Source organism: Ceratotherium simum, chromosome 4 (genome assembly GCF_057802395.1).
Source record: "Ceratotherium simum simum isolate JZ-2026a chromosome 4, ASM5780239v1, whole genome shotgun sequence".
Classification (NCBI taxonomy): domain Eukaryota; kingdom Metazoa; phylum Chordata; class Mammalia; order Perissodactyla; family Rhinocerotidae; genus Ceratotherium; species Ceratotherium simum.
In genome coordinates, this window is record NC_141903.1 from 59,578,327 (window position 1) to 59,592,056 (window position 13,730).

Consider the following 13,730-nt stretch of genomic DNA (forward strand, 5'->3'; position numbering starts at 1 on the left):
TTCTTGCCAGGCTGACAGTTTACCATTGACTGTCTCTTCCTAACTCTGGATCCCTCTGTCCTGGGAGCGTCCAGGGGACCGCTCCCCCACAGCAGGTCTGGTAGGTTACTGGCTGTCACATGATACATAGAATGGCTCAGAGTTGTAGGTTCTGTCTATGAAAATACGTGTATGTATGTACGTGTGTGTACACACGCACACACATATACACAGGCTACATGGCATTTTCAAATGGGAATGTTTGTTTCAAAGAATTTAATTGTGATCTCAAGTAGTATACCTTCTCATATTTTTCTTCAGGTATTTCTAATAGGAAGATCCGTAGCAGTATATGATCAATTTTAGTTTCTTCTGTACATGCCATAAGAGAGGGAACTATGTTCTTGAATCTGTGAGATATACTATGACTGTATCCTGTTAATTTTCAAATAGCCTGTTAGAATTGAAAGCTTTAGCAAGGAAGTATACACAGTTCAAAGGCTTTATAGTGTGTTACAGATAATTTTGTGTGTGTGTGTGAGAAAGATTAGCCCTGAGCTAACACCTGTTGCCAATCCTCCTCTTTTTTGTTGAGGAAGATTGGCCCTGGGCTAACATCCATGCCCATCTTCCTCTACTTTATGTGGGACGCATGGCACAGTGTGGCTTGATGAGGGGCGCGGGGCTCTGTGCCTGGGATCCAAACCTGCGGATCCCAGGCCGCCTGGGCCGCCAGAAGTGGAGTGCGTGAACTTTAACCACTACACCACCAAGCCAGCCCCCAGATACTTTTTTATTTAACGCAGTTCCTCTTTAGAGAGATTTAAATAGTTTCTTCTATCAGGTACTATTGTTTTTTACTTGAATTTGCTTTACATTGTCTCTGGTTAAGTTGTATGTGAAATGAATATTTGTCACCCATCTACTGATTTGCATTTATAAGCAAATCCAGATATCCATCCGCCAGTCTGTACTAAGTGCTGTAACAGGGCAACCAAAAGACATCTGTTCAGAGAGAGAAATGACTCCAAACTTGTCTGTTCTTTTCATTTTTGTTCTGAAGCAGTTATGCTCATGTAGTCAAAGTACTGGGATGCTTACCTTGCAATTCCCTGCCGCTCTTCACACCCTGGGAGCGTCAGCATGTGAAATGAACACCATGGAACAGTTTCCTGAAGAACTCACGTAAATTAAAAGTCAAATATTCAAATAACAAGTGTTTGATTTTTGCAAGGAATATTCATGGTTTTACAGCATCATTGCAGTGCATTCCAGACAATATTTACATATTAAGCACTTACTTTAAGCACTTGCTTCCCCCATCTCTCCCTTGTTATTAGAAAGAGTGCATATGGCAGAAATCCAAAACTTCTGCAGCATGGCCCATGGATAGGTGTTTTAGGTCTGTATAGTATCTTAACTTTCAGGATTGGTTGTCAATACTTAAAATTGGAAGAGTTCACTTTAAAAGTCCAGATTTGTGGATTATCTTTAAAAAATGAGAGGATTTGGTAACACTGTCCTGTGGTCTCATATGGCAGGTGCCAGTACTCTCCAGTTCCCCCCACCCTGGATTTCCTTCATTTACATTCCTGCCTGGCCCCTGGCCACACTGAGTGTTCAACCCTCATTCCCTCTTCAGCACGTGATCGGCCATGAATCAGAATTGTGTGCACCTACTCCGCTGCTAATGTGTGATGTCACCATATTTAACTTTTTGTACTTCTAGTTTTCTGTCTTAAAAAATGGGAATTATGTCTGGCGCCTATTGTCCATGAAAACTTTGACAATTAGTGTGAATTTTTAAGAGCATTTCAAGGTAAAATTATTCATTGCAACTTTAATTAGTACACTTAAAAAAATAATTTTGTTTCATGATTTAAGATTGGCTCTATAGCAGACACCAGTTTAGTCAAAACTTAAATTTATGTTTTCAGTGAGTTTTTGTTTAACACACGTCTTTTTCTTAGAAAATTTTAAGCCAAAGATAGAAGTCTGAAACTATGTGATATAATAAAATTTATGTATAAATATTATAATATATACTTATGTGTGTGTGTGTATATATATATATACACACACACTTATCTACTTATGGATGTTTTAATCCAGTTAATACATTCTTAGCTTTGAGTGATTGTAATAAAATTGCTTCTTCTTAAATAACTTTTCATTTCTTAATAACTTTTAAATAACTTATTTCATATCTTCTTAATAATTTTTACAAGCAAGTTTAGGATGAACCGAGAAACAAAGCACCATGTGTGTGGATATTAACTTCAGATGAATGGTCTTTCTTTCCAGAATACGGCAGGAGAATGATATGGTAGATTCAGCGCCTCAGTGGGAAGCCGTATTAAGGAGACAAAAGGAAAAAAACCAGGCAGACCCCAACAACAGACGATCCAGACACAGATCTCGCTCGTATGTGGCCTCTTTTTTGATTCAACAACACTGAGCTTGAAGTGGCATGCAGATTCTAGGGGACACTGGGCTGTCTCTTTGAGGTCTTCTGAAGTAATTTAGTTCGACCGTGATTATCCCATTGTTTGTTTGTCGTATTTACCTTCTATATTTGTGACATTCATTATACTGAAGCTGTAGAAGTTGGAGCATAGCCAAAACAAAATGTCATAAACAACTAGGCTGTCTGAACCATGTTTTGTTTTGTTTTTAAACAAAAGCAATCATTCAACTGAGTCAGTGGGAATAGTCTTTGTTCTGGAGCTTTGAGTGTTGGTGAAATACCTGCCGCTTCTCTCAGTTTGAGCCTGCAGAATTCTCTGAAGTCTTATTCCAGATTAAACCAGATGCGAATATCTTTTCATCAAATTACCATTTGTGAGGAATAGTCAGTGAGTGATTGATTCATTACACCCCGATGTTGGGATTTCCTGCTCCTTCTGTTGCTAGGCAATCCCTTGTGTGAGCACAATTAGCCTATAACAATGAGATTGCTGGTCCCCCAGATTAATTTTCTTTTGGGCTGATTAAGTTTATACTTTTTTTTTTTTTTTAAATGTGTACATCATCCAGGTTTAGACTCCCTACCCCAATTCCCAAAGCATACCTTTTTAGAATGATTGGGGACTAACTACCCATCCCTTTGTGATCCTGGATGGTTAGATGTCTGGTGTTGCTTACTCATGGAAGGAAGGAGTAGTGTCTTAGGGCACAAAAGGATGCTGAAGAGTGGACATAGAGACAAACTGTGGAGGGAGGTGAGGAAACCAGGCAGAAAGGTGCCAGCTCTGGTTAACAGAGGCCACAAGAGGACTCCGGAAGGTACACCCCAGAACCCTGTTTACCTCTAAGAGACGCTTCTCAGTCTTAGATGCTTACTTTGTAATTAGAAGTTAACCCAAAGTGTGTTTTTGTTTTTCTCAGTAATACATTATAATGAGTGATGTCTGTTTCTTTTGTAATAGAAAATTTACAAGTAGTCACTAGACGGTCTATACCCATACAGATTTATTCATTTCTCTGTAATGTTTTTATTCTGGAACCTAATTAAAATGTTCAATCTAAAGCAGAAGTTAATGAAAAGATTCTTTTGTCTTGGCTGCCACCTCCCCCTAGCTCCATGAAAAAAGAGAGGTTTAGAGCTGGATGAATCAACACCTCATTGAAGACAGTTTAACCAAAAGGCAAGGAACCCCAAGATCAGGTCCAGCACGGTCCTGGGTAAATCTTCTGCCACATGCTTTTACCTTTCCATGTAGAATCTTCTTCTATGAGGGACTTGTAATATGCAAAGTTTAGTGACTTGGTATTACATCTTAAAAACAGCATTCAGTTTTTCTAATTATTTCTAAAGCACTTTAAATTCAATTAAATGCCAATAGTAAATTTCATTCATTGAAAAAAAGGGAAAAGTAAAATAAAATTAGGAAAAATTCTATATATAAATTTTTACGAAGTCAAAAATATTACTGGAAGCAATAGTAAATAAATGGAAAAATTCATTTATAAATTGATAAATAGAATAATCCAAAGTTGTTGAGATTATATTCAGTTATATTGTGGGACAAATATGTGGGCCTGGGAATTTAATCATTTTTAATAGAATGATCTGAGATTCATTTAACAACCTAAGGAATAAACTTCATTTTTTTTAATGGAGGTAATTTGAGGTGAAATTACATACAGTGAAATGCTCTCGTTTTTGTGTACAAGTCAATGAATTTTGACAAATGTATATATTGTGTATCCATCACCCCAATCAAGATATAGAATAAAAAAAGTTCCCTCATGCTCTTTCTAACCAGTCCCCACCCCCTGTAGACAACCACTGTTCTGATTTCTGTCACTATAGATTAGTTTTTGTCTCTTATTAAGCTTCATATAAATGTAATTATACAATAATACTCATTTCAAATCTGGCCTTCTTTCACTCAACATAATATTTTTGAGATTAATCCATATTATACGTATCAGTGCTTATTTAGAATTTTTGAGTAATAGTCCATTTTATGAATATACCACAATTAGTTTATCTGTTCTTCTCTTGATGGACATTTGGATTGTTTCCAGTTTTTGCTATTATGTTAAAAGCTGCTATAGACATTCTTTACAAGTGTATCTGTGGAATATGTTATCTTTTGCCTTGGGGTAAATACCTGGGAGTGGAATTGCTAGGTTTGAGGATAATTCTAACCATATTTAATTTTATAAGAAACTACTAAAATGGTTTCCAAAGACGTCATATCATTTTACATACCCACTAGCAATGTATGAGTGTTCTAGTTCTACCCCATTCTTTCCAATATTTGGTTTTGTCTGTTAATTTTAGCGAGTCTAGTAGGCTTGAAGTGATATACTCTTGTGGTTTTAATTAGTATTTCCCTGATGACTAAGGATGTTAACCACATTTTCCTGTGCTTATTGGTTATTCACGTCTTCATTTGTAAAGTGTCTGTTCAAGTGTTTGCCCATTTTTAATTTTTTTTTTTGTAGGGTTCTTTGTATATTCTGATATAAGTTCTTTCTCAGATATGTGTATTGTGAATACTTTCTTCCTGGCTGCGGTTTGCTTTTTCATGTTCTTAACATTGTGTTTGATGAGCAGACACTTTAAATTTTAAAGAAGACGAGTATATCAATTTTTCATTTATAGTTTAGGCTTTGTTGCATCTTAAGGAATATTTGCCTGCCCCAAGGTCACGAAGATATTCTCAGATCTTTTTCTAGCAGCTTCATTGTTTTTGTTCTTATATTTAGGTCTGTGATCCATCTAGAATTAATGGGGTAGAGGTAGATACTGAGAAGTTTTTTCTAGGTATTTATCCTGTTATTCCAGTATCATTTGTTGAAATACCTTGGGGCCTTTGTTGAAAGTCAATTGACTGCCTATATGTGGGTCAATTTTGTTGCACTGATCTATTTGTCTGTCTCTGAGCCACCATGTTGTCTTGGTTACTGTAGCTTTATAGTAGAACTTGAATCAGGAAATGTAAATTCTCCAACTTTGTCCTTCTTTTGTTCAAAATTGTTTTAGCTATTTTAGGTTGTTTGCAGTTCTGTGTAAATTTTTGAATCAACTTGTTAGTCCCCTCCTTCTCCCCAAAAAGATGATAGGCTTTAGATTAGGATTATGTTGAATCTATAGATCAATTTTGAGAAAATAAATGTCTTTCCCATCTGTTTGTCTTTAACTTCTTTCAGCAATGTTTCATAGTTTTCAGTACAGTTATTGCATTTATATTACTAAATTTAATCCTAAATAGTTAATATTTTAATGATATTGAACTTTACTTTTTAAAATGTTATTTCCAATTATTTGCATATAGTAAAACTAATTATTTTTTAAATATTGATATTGTATCTTGCCACCCTGCAACCTTGTTAAATTGACTTCTTAGCTCTAGAAGCTTTCTGTTTTTTAAATTTCTTAGAATTTTCTGCATTTACAATCATTTTGTTTGTGAAGAGAGACAGCTTTCCTTTATTTCTAATCTTTTTGCCTTTTATTTTTATTTCTTCCCTTATTGTACTGCCTAGATTCTCCAGTATAGTATTGAATTACAATGTTGAATAGAAGTGGTTAAGAAAGTAAACATCCTTGGCTTGTTCTCTTTCTTAGGGGGAAAGCATTCAATATGTCTTAAGTGTGAAGCTATCTGTAAGATTGAGGAAGATCCCTTCTATTCCTAGTTTGAGTTTATATCATGAATGAGTTTTGAATTTTGTTATAAGCTTCTTCTGCATCTATTGAGATAATTATATGTGGGTTTGATTCTTTATTCTGTTAGTGGAGGAATTACGTTGATTCAGTTTTGAATGATCTATCCTTGCATTTCTGGAATAAGCCACTCCTGGTCTGATGTATTATCCTTTTTGTATATTGCTGGATTCTATTTGATATTATTTTATAAAGAGTTTTTTTTTCTATGTTCATGAGAAATATTGGTCTATAATTTTCTTGTAGTGTCTTGTTAGGTTTTTGTAACAGGGTTATACTGCTTGCTTAAATAATTTGGGAAATATTCCTTTTTCTTCTGTTTTCTGAAAGAGTTAATGTAAAATTAGCATTATTCCTTCTTTAAATATTTGTTATGATTCACCAGTGAAACCGTCTCTGCCTGGGATTTTCTTTGTGGGAAGTTTTAATGGAGAAACTCAATTTTTTTAACAGATATTGGGCTATTCAGAATTTCTACTTGTTATGTGTAGGTTTAGGTAACGTGTTTTTAAAAGAATTTGTTCATTTTATCTAAGTTGTCAAATCTGTTAGCAAAAGTTTGTTCATAGTAATTCTGCAGTATCCTTTTAGCATCTGTTGTGATATCATCTCTTTGTTTCCTGATTTTGACAATTTGTGTGTTCTTTTAATTTTTTTCTTAATCTGTGTTTTCAGAGCACCAACTTAGGGTTTTGTTGATTTTCTCTGTTATCTTTTGTCTACTTCATCGATTTCGATTCTTTATTACTTCCTTCCTTCTACTTATTTTGTCTTCTATTTGTTCTTTTTTCGTCTTCTTAAGGTGACACTGATTTTAAACCTTGCTTGTTTTTTATTATAAATATAAAGTTATGTTTCCCTCTAAGCCCTGCTTTAACTATGTCTCACATGTTTTGATAAGCATTGTTTTCATTAGCATGCAGTTCAAAATGATTTTTAATTTTGCTTGTAATTTGTTTGACCATGGATTTTTTTGCTATAGTAGTGTGTCATCTAATTTCCAAATATTTGGGGATTTTCTAGATATCTCATTACTGTTTCTAATTTAATTCCATTGTGGTAAAAAAAATTCTGTAAGGGGGCTTGCCCGGTGGCACAGTGGTTAAGTTCACGTGCTCTGCTTTGGTGGTCTGGGGTTCGCAGGTTCGAATCCCGGGCGTGAACCTGCGCACCGCTCATCAAGCCACGCTGTGGTGGCGTCCCATATACAAAATAGAGGAAGGTGGGCGTGGATGTTAGCTCAGGGCTAATCTTTCTCGGCAAAAGGAGGAGGATTGGCAAGGATGTTAGCTCAGGGCCGATCTTCCTTACCAAAAAAAAAAAAAAATCTGTAAGAGTTAATCCTTTGAAATTTATTGAGACTTGTTTTAAGATCTGCCATATGGTCTTTAATGGTGAATGATCTGGTGGACCTGAAATGAATGAATATTCTCAGTCATCGGGTGTAGTCTATGAATGTTAAGTAGATCTAGTTAGCTGATAGTGTTGTTAAGATAGTTTATGTCGTTTCTGATTTCTTTGTCTACTTTTCAATCATTTACTGAATGAGGGATGTTAAAATTTCCAACAAGGATTGTGAATTTGTCTGTTTCACCTTTTAGTTCTGTCAGTTTTTGCTTCACGATATTTTGAAGATCTGGTATTAGGTGCATACCTACTTGTGGGTTTGTTTTTTTTTTTTTCCCTGGTGAATTGAACTTTTTATCATTATGAAATGTCCTCTTTATGTTGATATAACTCTTTTCTCTATGTCTACTACACACGCATGTGTGTGTGTGTGTGTGTGTGTATAGCCGTTACACCTTTCTCATGCTTACTGTTTGCATAGTATATCCTTTTAATCCTTCTACTTTAAGCCTGAATATGTCTATATTTATAGTCCATCTCTTGTAGACAGCATACAGTTGGTCTTTTTTTTTTTTTAATCTAGTCTAACCATCTTTACCTTTTAAATTAAATATTTAGTGTATTTATAGTTAATGAAATTATTAATATTTTGGGGTTTAAGTCTACCATCTTGCTCTTTTTTTCTGTTTTTTGCTGGTTTGTTTCTCCTTTCCTACTGTAATTTGTGTTAACTGAGTATTTTTTGGTGCTCCATTTTACTTTTTCTATTGATGTCTTACCTATACTTCTTTTTATTATTATTATTTTTAGTGGTTTCTCTATGGCTTACAGTTTGATTCTTTAATTTATCATAATCTGTTTAGGATTACTATCATAACATTTTACATAAAATTTAGAAACCTTGGGGGGCCAGCCCGGTGGCACAAGCGGTTAAGTGCACGTGCTCCGCTGCGGCGGCCTAGGGTTCGCTGGTTTGGATCCCGGGCGCGCACTGATGCACTGCTTGGTAAGCCATGCTGTGGCGGTGTCCCATATAAAGTGGAGGAAGATGGGCATGGATGTTAGCCCAGGGCCAGTCTTCCTCAGCAAAAAAAGAGGAGGATTGGCAGATGTTAGCATAGGGCTGATCTCCTCACAAAAAAAAAAAAAAAAAAATTTTAGAAACCTTGAAAAAATATAGCTCCATTTATCCCCTTTCCTTGTCCTTTGTGCTATTGCCATATATTTTATTGTTGCATGTTAGTAGCCCTGCATTAGAGTATTATTATCTTTGCTTAAACAGTAAGTTGTTTTTTAAAAAGAATCAAGGGAAGAGGAAAAAAATTTTATAGTTGATGTGGTAGGCAGAAAATCGCCCCCTAAATATGTCCATGTTTTAATCTCCATAACTTGTGAAGATTTTATATTAGATGGCAAAGGGAAATTAAGGTTGCAGGTAGAATTAAGATTGTTAATCATTTGACCTTCTGCCTGAGAGATTATCCTGAATTATCCAAGTGGGCTCAAAGTAATCACAAGGGTCCATAAAAGTAGAAAAGGGACAGAAGAGGAAGTCAGAGTGATTCATTTTGAGAACTCAACCTGCCATTGCTACCTTTGAAGATAGAGGAAGGGGCCATGAGCCAGGGAACATGGGCAGACTCTGAAAGTTGGAAGAGGCAGGGAAAATATATTTTCCCCTAGTGCTTCCAGAAAGGAATGCAGGCCTGTCAACACCTTGATTTAGGCCAGCCTTGTCAATACTTTGAAATCTTTGTCAGATTTCTGACCTACAGAATTGTAAGATAATACATTTGTGTTGTTTTAAGCCACTAAATTTATGGTAATTTGTTACAGCAGCAATAGAAAATTAATACAGCTACCCACATATTTACTGTTACCTGTGCTACATTCCTTCCCCTAGATCCGATATTCCATTTTCCTTCCTTTAGCATTTTTTTGTCATACAGGTCTGCAGGTGATAACTTCTCTTAGTTTTATTTTATATGAAAATGTCTTTATTTTACCCTTTTTTGCAACAGATGTTTTTGCTAGCTATGGAATTCTTGGTTGGTAGTTTTTTCTTTCACACATTGACGAGATTGTTCTGTTGTCTTCTGATCTCTGTTGTTTCTAATAAGAAGTCAGTCTTCATTCTCTAGGCACTGTATGGAATTTCTTTTTTCACTAGCTACTTTTATGATTCTTTTTCTTTATCTTTATTTTATTTATTTTTTTAATTTTTTGTTTATTGCAGTAACATTGGTTTATAACATTGTATAAATTTCAGGTGTACATCATTATACTTCTATTTCTGCATAGATTACATCATGTTCACCACCCAAATACTAATTACAACCCATCACCACACACCTGTGCAGAATTATCCCTTTCACCTTCCTCCCTCCCCGCTTCCCCTCTGGTAACCACCAATCCAATCTCTGTCCCTATGTGTTTGTCTATTGTTGTTATTATCTACTACTTAATGAAGGAAATCATATGGTATTTGACCTTTTCCCTCTGACTTATTTCACTTTGCATAATACCCTCAATGTCCATCCATGTTGTCACAAATGGCTGGATTTCATCGTTTCTTATGGCTGAGTAGTATTCCATTGTGTCTATATACCACATCATCTTTATCCATTCGTCCCTTGATTATCTTTAGTTTTTAGCTGTTTGACTATGGTGTGTCTAAGTGTGATTTTCTTTATATTTATTTTTTTTTCCTGTAGTTTGACGTTTTTCACCAAATTTGGGAAATTTTGGGCCATTATTTTTCAAATTCTTTTTTCTAGCCCATGCTTTCTCTCCTTTTGAGCATCCAGTTATATGTATATTAAACCATTTGATATTGTCCCACAAGCAACTGAGGTTCTGTTCATTTTTTAAATCTTTTTTCTCTCTTTTTTCAATTTTGATCATTTCTAATGACCTGTTTTCAACTCTATGAACCTGCCCCTTTTCCCCCCCTCTATGGTCCAATCTGCTATTAAACCTACTCAGTGAACTTTGTACTTGCTTGTTCTATAATTTCAGTTTCTTTCTTTTTATACTTTCCATTTCTCTCCTGAGATTTCCCATCTATTCATTTATTATGTCCATATTTTTCTTTAAATTGTTGTACATATTTATAAAAGATGTTTTAAAGTCCTTGTTGGTTGATTCCTATCTCTGGGTCTTTCAAAATCTGTTTCTATTGACTACTTTTCTTTTTTTGTCTAGATTATGGTTATATTTTCCTGCCTCTCTGCATGTACAGTAATTTTTCATTGTATGCTGGAAATTTTAGATGATATGTTGTAAGAGGTCTGAATTATGTTGTCTTCCTTTAAAGACTGTCAAATTTTGTTCTGGTAGGCAACCAAATTACTGTTGGATTCTCTTGATGTTTTTTTTATGCTTGGTTTTGTGCTTTGATAGGGTGGGACTTTTTAGATTTTGTCATTAGCCTGGGATGTGTTCTTTACTTTAGACTCCATGCTTATTCCTAAAGCCTGGCCTTTCTCGGGTCTTATTTGAATGCACACAGTGCTCGGCCTGGCTTCTCTACTGTGACTGCAACAGAACTTGTTCTCCTACCACCTCACACTCGCTGTATCTCTGTTCAGCTCTCAGCCTTGCAGCAGCTTGCTCTGTTAGGCTCACAGAGTCTTCCCCTGCTTGTGTATAGATTTAGTGCAGTGAACGTACTCAGCCAACCTCTCAAGGAAAACCCTCCATGCAGACTTGTGGTGTCCCCAGAGCAACCCCCTTTTTTCTTTTATCCTGCACTATAAATTTCAGCCTCATCAACGGCCTCAAATTCTGATCTCTGCCTCCTCAGCCCTGTGTGACTGTTGCTTCTTGAGCTCTACCTCCTTGCACCACACTGGGAAAGTGCCCCCGAGCAGAAAACTGGAGCAGATGGGAGCTCACCTTGTGCCTCTCTTCTCTCCAAGATCACAAGCTTATGCTTTCTGTTGCCCAATGTTTGCAAAACAGTTGCTTAGTATATTCTGTTTTATGTTGTAGTTTTTGAGGATGGGAAAGTTTGTCTGATAGCTGTTATTCCATTGTGGCCAGAAGTGTACGTTCAGAAATACTCTTTTGAGGTAGAGAAATATCTTTAAATTGGATATTGTTTCTATCCGATCAACTGAAATCAGAAAAGAATCTGATGGTACTTTAAAGTCTTATTTAAACTTTCTTTTAAATCATATCTACATGATTAAAATACCAGATCAGATAGCACGTTGTCTCAGAACAATGCAGTTGTATGAGGACCCTGTGAAGAGTTTGATGTGTATCTTTTTGGAATTTGTTTTGAAAGCAAACCATAAAGAGATTTAGCAAATGTTTGTGATGACTTTGTAACTGAACTTGATTAACTATATAGATGATATGGCCAAAGTGCAGTTAAAAAAAATCTTAAGTGCAGGAAAAAAAAATCTATTTGAAGAGTACTTCATTCAGAAGTTGCTCTGGCTGCTTGGTAAAAAGCAGATTGAGAAAGAGTGAGAAAGGAAGCAGCAAGAGCAGTTAGAAAACTTCTGCACTGGTCCAGATGAGAGATGGTTTCAGCTCAGAATAGACAGTGGAAGGAAGAGAAGTGAATGAATACGCATTTTGGAAGTAGAGCTGACAGATGTGTAGTGTGAGAGGAATCTTGGATGAATTTTAGCTTTGGGGCTGATTGATGTGGGTAGCCGTGTTTTTATTGAGATGGGGAAGAGGGTCAAGATTTTTGTTTCATTAGGTTTGAGAAGCCAAGTAGGCAATCAAATGGAAATAAGTAGACAACTGGATAAAAGTGTTATAACTATGCAAGGTAATGGGTTATTTTATAAAGGACAGACTGGGCTCTGTCTTTTATTTGAGCTATGACATTAAAAACCTGAGGTTTGTTGACAATTAAGAAAATATCTGTTGGGTGCTGTTGTCAGACCTCTGTCTGCATTCTAGGCCTCCCAATTTTAGTTTATTACCTAACCTCCACCAACTTCCATTGTCATCTCTACAGCACAGATAATACCATCCTCATGGGATTTTGCTGAACATTGTCAGATCACATATGTCAAGTACTTACGATATCATCAATATTCACATTGCACTCACTATAATTAGTAAGTTCTCCAGGTCTCGGTTAATCTCTAGAAACACTACGAAGTATTTGATTTTTTTTTTTCTTGAGATGAGGAGGAGGTGAGAAGTGAAGAGAGTAGGATGGGGTCAACTCATAAAAATTAGAATTTGGTCCTGTGAGAATTTAAGAACTACTAGGAACCAGTAGAGCATTTTTTTAAAAAGTGGAAACATGGCTAGAGCAGCATCTGAGGAAAGTAATTTAAATTGTTCTTCAGATATATTTAAAAGTATATTTGGCATATCAGATATGCAGTAAACCACTTTTCTCTCAATTTCTCCCATATTCTTGAATTGCTACTGCAGTGTCTATAAATTACCCCTATGGCAGTATCCACTGAGGGTCAGAATGTTATGATATATCATTTATACATGGTTCATTCATTCTGTTTCTTTAATCCCCAATGATAAGCTAGAAAATCATATTCATTATTCAATACCAGAGACATACAGTAGTATAAAATACACAACTCCTCTCTCCTAAGAAACGTTAAGCTGAAATATAATTGGATCTCATCTAGTAAAATGTTGAGAAGTATGTATAGTTCTATGTAGTACATTTTACAGCTGCATTGCCATGACGTTCCTGTTTACTTATCATTAGAAAAAAAAATTAGCTTTGATGAAACTGCTTTTCCATACAGGTGAACCTTTACTCATTGGGATATTTGAAAAAGTCATTGAAGCTAAAACAATAGTTCCCAGGTTCAACTTGTGTGCCTGAGAAGGCTCAGGCTCCCTCTGGTGGCGATAATGTCTTATTATTTTTATTGAAAATTATTGATAATGTGGAAGATGAGGTTGTCAGGGTGAAGTAATATTCCCAGTTTAAACGCAAAACAGAAGTCTGGTGCATTAGGTAAAGATTTAGCATGAAGCCCCTGGAAGTGACTCCCGAGCGATCTTCAGCAGCTAGGTTGCTGGGCTCCGTGGCTTCCTAAACGTTTTGTAATTCTGAGTTGGGGAGAAGGAAGGAGAGGAAGAATAAGACATCTCTGAATTATATCTATTCTGACCACTCAGGAACATGGTGAGGAATTACTGAGATATTTGTTAAGTGCTTTGAGTTCTTTAAATAAAGATGTTTTGTAAACTTACAGTTTCTTAGTAACATATTTTC

The 13,730-nt window shown here is 35.8% G+C and overlaps 1 protein-coding gene across 3 annotated transcripts in view; it reads left to right on the top strand.

Annotated features, from left to right (window-relative positions):
• EPB41L4A (erythrocyte membrane protein band 4.1 like 4A) overlaps positions 1–13,730 on the top strand; it is a 242,249-nt gene that overhangs the window by 216,925 nt on the left and 11,594 nt on the right. For 2 of the 3 annotated variants that reach the window (XM_087429928.1, XM_004420315.3), the window contains exon 19: positions 2,284–2,403. The exons of the other annotated variant lie outside the window; for it this stretch is intronic. In XM_087429928.1, the coding sequence (XP_087286054.1) occupies positions 2,284–2,403 (120 nt within the window). The remainder of the gene's footprint in view (positions 1–2,283; positions 2,404–13,730) is intronic. 3 annotated transcript variants of the gene reach the window in all.